The sequence below is a fragment of the Clytia hemisphaerica genome, unplaced genomic scaffold (genome assembly GCF_902728285.1).
Source record: "Clytia hemisphaerica strain Z4C2 unplaced genomic scaffold, Clytia hemisphaerica genome assembly, whole genome shotgun sequence".
Taxonomy (NCBI): Eukaryota; Metazoa; Cnidaria; class Hydrozoa; order Leptothecata; family Clytiidae; genus Clytia; species Clytia hemisphaerica.
The window spans coordinates 19,637-27,339 of NW_027104434.1; the positions used below are offsets into that span (position 1 = coordinate 19,637).

Here is a 7,703-nt window from a genome sequence, read left to right on the forward strand (position 1 = left end):
TTTTCGGAGCGCGATATCAAAAAAGTAGGCGGCCACCGCTATTTCGCATCTCTCAAAAAAGTGAAATTGCATATTTTAGTCACGTGACTTTGGTAGGAAATCCTTCCAAACCTAGCCCGGGGGCCACTTAGAGCTTTTTGATAGACTGGATGGCGCTGATAAGTGGCTCGGGAGAATTTGGCAGGTATGATATTTTGGCTTTGCTTGAGGTCGCAGCAAATACACACCACTGGATCCAGTCCCTTTTTCGAGAAAAACAAACAGAAAAACATGGCCAATGAACCAATTTTTTTCCAATTTTGGAGGTATTTTCATGTTTTTATTATAGTTTTATATGCTAATCACGGAAAACAAAAACGCTGCACCATTCTCGCATCAAACATTTTCCGCTAGCGATTTTCAGCTCGCATCTCTATTTACCCGCGTTTTTGTTTGTAGATTAAATTTAATCCTCCGCAGTTAACTTTTGAGTTATCTTTTTTTAACTGAGTATTTTAAAACATTTTAAATTTTTGAAAAACACCACCAAATTCTTCAATTTAATTCAAACTTCAATTTCACTAATAAAGACAAACATTTTCAAAGTTTTCAAAATCTTTCAAAGTCACACTCACGATGGCTAGGCGACCCTTTTTTATCCTGATGCTGTACGAAAGAAATCTGATTGTGGTTTTTAAAGCAATGTAAGGGTATCAGTTATCAGTTTAAGGGCATTGCTTTCTATGTAAGTATCACTGAAAAGGTGCGAGCGAAGCGAGCATTTAAAATCGTATGAAAAGTCGTCTCGGACGACGCCGGGACGGCTAGTAGTTTTATAAACTTTGATGGCGCTTAAGAATAAGATTAACTGTTTTGTTGTTTTTATTTTTTTTTTTTTGAAAACGAAAGTAAAAAAATTCAAGATGGCGAATTCCTCTAGTCTATTTCACTGGACTCAGCGCCCACCCTCGACCCAGGGGCCACGTATTTACGACGCAAGAGAGCCGAGGACCGTACAGAGAAAAAATACGCAGACTCCCATGTCCCACGTCAATGCGCCCATCAGCATAATAGCATCAGTGGGCTATGTGACCCTGGTTTTCGAGGGTGCTCAGCGCCATCAAAATCATCAGGAAGCAAAGTTCAGTCAGAAGTAGACTCTAGTCTATTCCAAACCTTGCTTCACTTTTCAATAAAAGTCGCATATCTACAATCAGTACCGTAATATATTGACATATTTGGGTATTTTAACGTTTTTCGAAAATACAAGTTCGGGCGTGAATGTTGATTACGGGCTTTCCTTTTGACCTCATCGAATATTTCAATTTTGGAGGAGTTGCTTGATTTCAAGACTATATTCTCACCCCTATTAGACCATTTTTGAGCTTTTAGACCCTGCGATCCTAAGATCGTAAGTCTTAAGTCTAATGTTAAAACTTACTTTTCGACACTAAAATATTGCACTTTCAAGCCACTTGTGGTGTTAAAATTTTAATGGAAATTCCCCTTTTGTGCAAAATATTATGTCACTGATTGTAGCCCCCTTCCTACTTTTTTTGACCTCGCGCTCCGAAAACAATTAAAATGCTAGTTTTTAGACCCAGTCAACTGAGGCTCTGGGAAATATATTGTTTATACGTAAAAAAAAAAATTAAAATGCTAGATCCTATCCCCCGTTACGAAATTTAAAAAGTCAAACTCGAGCTTCACTTTTTTTTGATGGAGAAAGCTTAAAGTTGCATATCTACTCTCGGGTACCTAATAGCCGGGGGGGGGGGGGGGTTGGAAAAAATCTCTAGACTTAATAAGCGGGGGGGTTGGAATAAAAATGTCCTGGGTGGAAATTTTTTGAAAAGGAGGCTAATACAGCTGAATTAGGACAAAAAAGGAAACTTTCAAAAACATTTTCCCAAAAATTAATAAGCGGGGGGGGGTTGGAATAAGAATGTCCTGGGTGGAAAATTTTCGAAAAATTAATTAGCGGGGGGGGGACGGCTATTAAGTACCCGAGAGTAGCCCTTCGGGCTTTACAGATCTGTGCAGGGGGGTCCATGTACAAAAAAAACAAGCTCCCAAATAAACCAGATACCCCCTATATAACACAATATATTATTCAGCAAACTCTCTAGCACCCCCTATATTAGAGTTCAATATCCAGAAAACTGCCAAATATACCCCCTCCTAAAATAAAGATTTTAAGCTGAAAAACCTGAAATTTTTGATCAATTTTTTAATTCTTCCCACAAAGAAAAATTTGCGAATTTTAAAAATGTTCTAAGGGCTCAGGCCTCTAAATGGCCCAAAAAATAAGCAACTTGCTTAGCAACCCTGAGGTCTCAAATCCAAATAGCAACTTTTTTCCTCTGCAATCAAAACAACACAACATTGAAAAAAAGCCTTGAAAATCTTTGAAAAATGCCTCTACTGCCCATTCAAAATTGAAAAATTGTTGAAAAATGCAAAAGTGTGCTTTTCAACCATTTTAAGCTACTGCGTACTGGGCCTGGATTTCGAAAAACCCTTAGCAACTCTGACCTGACCCGAAAAATCGAGTTGCTTATAAAAAAATGTGTACACAAGTACTAAATAGCTAATTTTCTTTTTGAAAATACCCACCCATCCCATGATACATGCCGTTTTTGTACACAGACCCCCCCCTGAATGGGATGATATTTTTCAATGTAAGGTATTGTAAACTTTTAGTTTATATCGGTTCTTCTTTCTAAATCTCATTTTTCAAAAAATGTAGTTTTTGTAGTTGGCCAAAATGGCGTTTTTGTCAATGGCTCCTAGTCTACGCCACTGAACTCAGTGTCATCAAAAAACAAAGTTCAATTGAAGCATAGGAGAAGAATGGTTCAACAACAACATAAAATCTTTCTTTTTTTCGTATTTACATCTATGTCAAATAAAATCAAAACTAGTCTAAAAATCTAATAGAACATAAATCAAAAAGATCTTCTGGTAAATGGAGTTCAGCGGATCGCTACGAGCAATATTCTCTGCAATTTTAAAAATGTATATGACCAATGCATAAGTATATAGCCCCTTGAATTTTCCTGAAATTCCCTTAATTAAACATTTTTATTACAGAAAAGAATACAAGACTTGCAACATAATAGATTTTTGTTACAACAGGCTTGCAATTTGTAAAATTTGCAGAAAATATTGATCATGTAGCAACCTTATAGTACACGGTTTCTTTTATAAAACGAGTAAACTTGAGTTCAAAACATTCAGGCTAAAACCTTTTTCAAGATTTTTTCAAGTGCTGGCTAAAAGAGCCTCGTTTTGTGATAGCGTTAAAAGATAAAAAATAAAAATATGATAAGGATACAAAAACAAATATAAACATCTGTAAAATACAGTTTTCTAATATTTTAACTGTTATATAATGTGAAAAATGAAAATGCATTTTCAAATAGGCGATCAGAAGAAAAAATCCAAATAGAATGGTCAGAAACGGTATCAGTAAAGCTTAGAGAGTAATCGCAAAAGTAAATCAAAATTAAGGGCCATCAAGTTGTTCCATTGTTGATTTCAAAGTCAAATCTGACAAAAATTTTACTGCTCAAAATAAAGGTGTGTCTTTGTTAAAATAAATTCTTAATCAATAAAAACAGAGATAAATCTCAGTAACGAAAGACAAATAACATTTCCAAAATATATGTTTTCATGTAGTATAAATATAAATACAGAAGCTTCAGACCCCTACGTCTGGGGGGGGGGTGTTATTTTGCAAAAATGACATAGGTTCTTAACCCATTTATCAAAAGTTGCATTTGGGTATAACAAGAAGAAATATTCATGTAAGACCCTGTGGCACTTTTTTCAAGGTTGTCACAGGCACGGTTCGACCGCCACTCCGCCAGCAAAATCGAAATTTCAAAATTTTTCAAAATATGGTGAAGTGACCCCTCATTTGAAGGGCATTTTCATTCTGATTAAGAAAATCAGTGTTGTAATGTTTAAAAATACTGTCATAAAAAGTAATTCCAGAAAATTGATGAATTTTTGAGGATTTCGCTAAAAACGCAAAAAAATTTTTTACCGTTTTTCTCTAGTAATTATCTTGTCAGAGTGTTTTTTACCCATAAAATATTTCTATTTTCTTAATCAGCATGAAAATACCTTTCAAATAAGGGGACACTTCACCATGTTTTGAAAAGGTTTAAAATTTCGATTTTGCTGGCGGATTGGCGGTGGCACCCTGCCCGTGGCAACCTTGAAAAAAGTGCCACAGGGTTTTTACATGAATTTTTCGTCTTTTTATACCCAAAGGTAACTTTTGACAAATGGGCTTAAAAAATAGCTCTAACACCCCGCCCCCCCCTATTCAGAGCCAGTCTCAGCTGTCCAGATAAATAACAGAAGAAAAACATTTTACTAGTACACACAAAATATATCTAGCTTTCATGTTATGAACAAAGCAACAGTGATAAAACAAAAACAAAACAATAATACCGGGTGTTTCAAAAAAAGTGTACAGGTTTGGATTAAGTTTATGAGAAAACTAAAAATGCTATAAACCCAAACTTTTTGCCATTGGAAAGAGGATAGGCTAACTTAAATTTTGAGCTATCATACTGTAAATTTGCTTCACGTATTCAAAGGTTATGAAGAAAATTCGAAAAAGATCTTTTTCATTTTTGAGAAAAAAAAGGGAATCAATTTTTTTCTCTCTTTCTCTTTCACACAAGAAAAGAGTGTGTTTTTGTTGTGATGAAATACAGTCACTTTAAAATTTTGATTGCTGTATTTCATTATTTTCTATTTTAATGATTCTTTTGTATTCTTTTGATGATCAAAACATTCGAATGTCTATCGAATCTTAAGGTTATGAAAAAATATCAAAATAAAACCTTTTATTAATGTATTATGAGCTTGAATATTGATCCCCTCTTTTTTCTCAAAAATGACGCTTTTTCGAAGAAGATTTTTTTCGAATTTTCTTCATAACTTTTGAGTACGCGAAGTAAATTTAAAGTATGATAGCTCAAAATTTAAGTTAGCTTATCCTCTTTCCAATGGCGAAAAGTTTGGGTTATAACATTTTTAGTTTTCTCACAAACTCAATCCAATCCAATCCGTGTACACCTTTTTTTGAAACACCTGGTAGTTCGATATATTGACGCTCAAGTCTATTTAGTTGTCAAAAACCTTCATTACTTCGGTCATGTTATGGTTCATATAGAAATCCAGATTTGTTTTCAAATGGAAAAAGTCAGTGTACTGTCTAGCTAGAATGAGAATGGTAAAGCAAGTTTGAGTTCTTGGCCTTATATGCAGTGGCGGTTGATTTTCAAAAATAACTTTAATAACTGTTCTCGGTAATATCATCTCTGATCCCGATATGAACCGCAGTATTTTCCTTAGTTGGATGGAGCTGCAACTTCTTAAGTAACGGTGAAGCATGGTTGTTACTCTTTGGTCTTGTGCGGATTTTTCTTCCACATCAAGAGCATTCAATACCTTGGATGAGGTGGGAACAGAGACATCATACAATGAATCGATCATTTTTGGGGTAACAAGTTTCCAAAAATTTCCCATGCCACTGACAATTGCTTGACATTGCCAAGCTGGTTTTTTAATAAGTGTAGCACAGGCGGCTTTGTCGGTCAACTCAATTAGATTATTAAGAGTTGGCATTTTGAAGATTGAGCATTCGCTTAAAATGTCAATGATACCTTGTTGGTCAAATTCAGCAGTGCCTTCAAACAGACCCCTTTCATTGTCAGGCAAGAAGAAGAAGAAGCTATTGCGCAGTTCAACGTTGGTTGGATTGAAGCCGAGAAAGTGTTTCAGGGTGGCTTTTGAAAATGCTAATGGGAAGACTTTGTATGTGATAAAAGCGTGTGTTATTATCTTACCAACCAAAAACAAATCTTCATCCTCAATTTGGCTGGAGGGAATTTTAAAGCATGCCCCTTGCCAAGAGGAGAGGGCTTTCTCAAAAAAACCACTATACGCATCTCTGCAAACTCCGTCGCCGCCAGCATCTTCATCTTTGAACGAAAAACGGATCTTGTGCTTAAGGATGTTTCTTTTCCTGTACACCGCAAGCATATCTTCAAATATTGTGTCACGTCCTACTTCAACATCCATCACTTCATTGGGACTTGCATTTTCACAGAGCTTCTCAAGATCTTGGTAATCCTCGACGATCTAAAAAAAAAAATCAAATTATGTTGTATTAGAAAAACAAAACTGTTGAAAAAGTAGCGTGTAAATCTTATCTTTATCCAAATGATATCTTGCTTGTCTTAAGCCTTGTTGTGTCGTGGATTTATGGGTATGGGTCTATTTTGTTACATTGAGTACCTTCTTACATGATTTTTTTCTTCAAATGTTTTTGAATTAAAGTCTGTCTCCAAATAATTCGCATTGGAAACAACCTTCAACAGCAGACACCCAAACTCATCCTACTAGTAACAGGTCTGATGAAACCTTGTCTTTTGAAATCAGAAGTAATTCCAATTTTGCCATTCAAAATGGTTAAGGATCATGCCAAGTATGTTAATCAAACAGACATATTGGAACAGCTTTGGTTTTACAAACCTTAAGGGAACTAATTTTCGCGGACCTTAATGACAGAACTAGTCAATGTCCCAATTTCTTCTTGCTGTATATTGAAAAATTCTAACATCCTTAACTTTGTCAAAAATGATGTTTTACTTAGAATGTTCATAAAAGTTTATATTCTTACAATTCCTTACAGAGGTGTGTCCTAATTTTGCTTTCCTTTTCAAGTTAAAAAAATTCTCACCGATTGTAAATTAGATTCCAGTGTGTTTGTATCACTAGAAGGAGCTGGTGTATATCTTGTGTTTGTATCGCTAGAAGGAGCTGGTGTAAATCTTGTGTTTGTATTGCTATCAGGAGCTGGTGTAGATCTTGTGTTTGTATCGCGAGGATCTGGTGTAAATCTTGTGTTTGTATCGCTAGAAGGAGCTAGTGGATCTGGTGTAAATCTTGTGTTTGTATTGCTAGCAGGAGCTGGTGTAGATCTTGTGTTTGTATCGCGAGGATCTGTTGTAAATCTTGTGTTTGTATCCCTAGGGGGAGCTGGTGTAAATCTTGTGTTTGTATTGCTAGGAGGAAATGGTGTAGACCTTGTGTTTGTATCGCGAGGATCTGGTGTAAATCTTGTGTTTGTATCGCTAGAAGAAGCTAGTGGAGCTGGTGTAAATCTTGTGTTTGTATTGCTAGCAGGAGCTGGTGTAGATCTTGTGTTTGTATCGCGAGGATCTGTTGTAAATCTTGTGTTTGTATCCCTAGGGGGAGCTGGTGTAAATCTTGTGTTTGTATTGCTAGGAGGAAATGGTGTAGACCTTGTGTTTGTATCGTGAAGAACTGGTGAAGATTGTGTGTTTGACTCAGATTGTCCCTTAAAAAAAGAGATTGGAACAAGATTTAGTTTCAAGGAATAGTCGGGTAATGGCGGATGCCGAGTAATTGCAGACACTTTTTTAAACTTCCAATAGAGAAAAAACTGCGGTATCATTTTGAAATTTTCTTCTTGAATTACAAAGTTGAACTATTCTAGAATACTTTCTCAAAATTTCTTGCATGAAGACCAGCGCAATCTTGAGAAAGTGATTACAATTTGAGACATGTTGAAAAAATATGAGAAAAATGAAAAACTGCCTCCGCGAAATTCTCATACAAAAGCTTTGATTTCTCGAAAACCTTTTATTCGTTTGGTCAAAAATTGGGTTCAAAAC

General features: G+C 35.6%; 1 protein-coding gene across 1 annotated transcript; it reads right to left on the reverse strand.

Annotated features, from left to right (window-relative positions):
• Positions 1 to 2,836: 2,836 nt before the first annotated feature.
• LOC136820751 (uncharacterized) lies at positions 2,837 to 7,366 on the reverse strand (the record flags this gene model as incomplete). The annotated part of the gene is given in 2 exon segments (XM_067076974.1): positions 2,837 to 6,144; positions 6,746 to 7,366. Coding segments are annotated over 2 exon segments (1,641 nt in total), but the record flags the coding sequence as incomplete, so codon positions are not given.
• Positions 7,367 to 7,703: the final 337 nt, after the last annotated feature.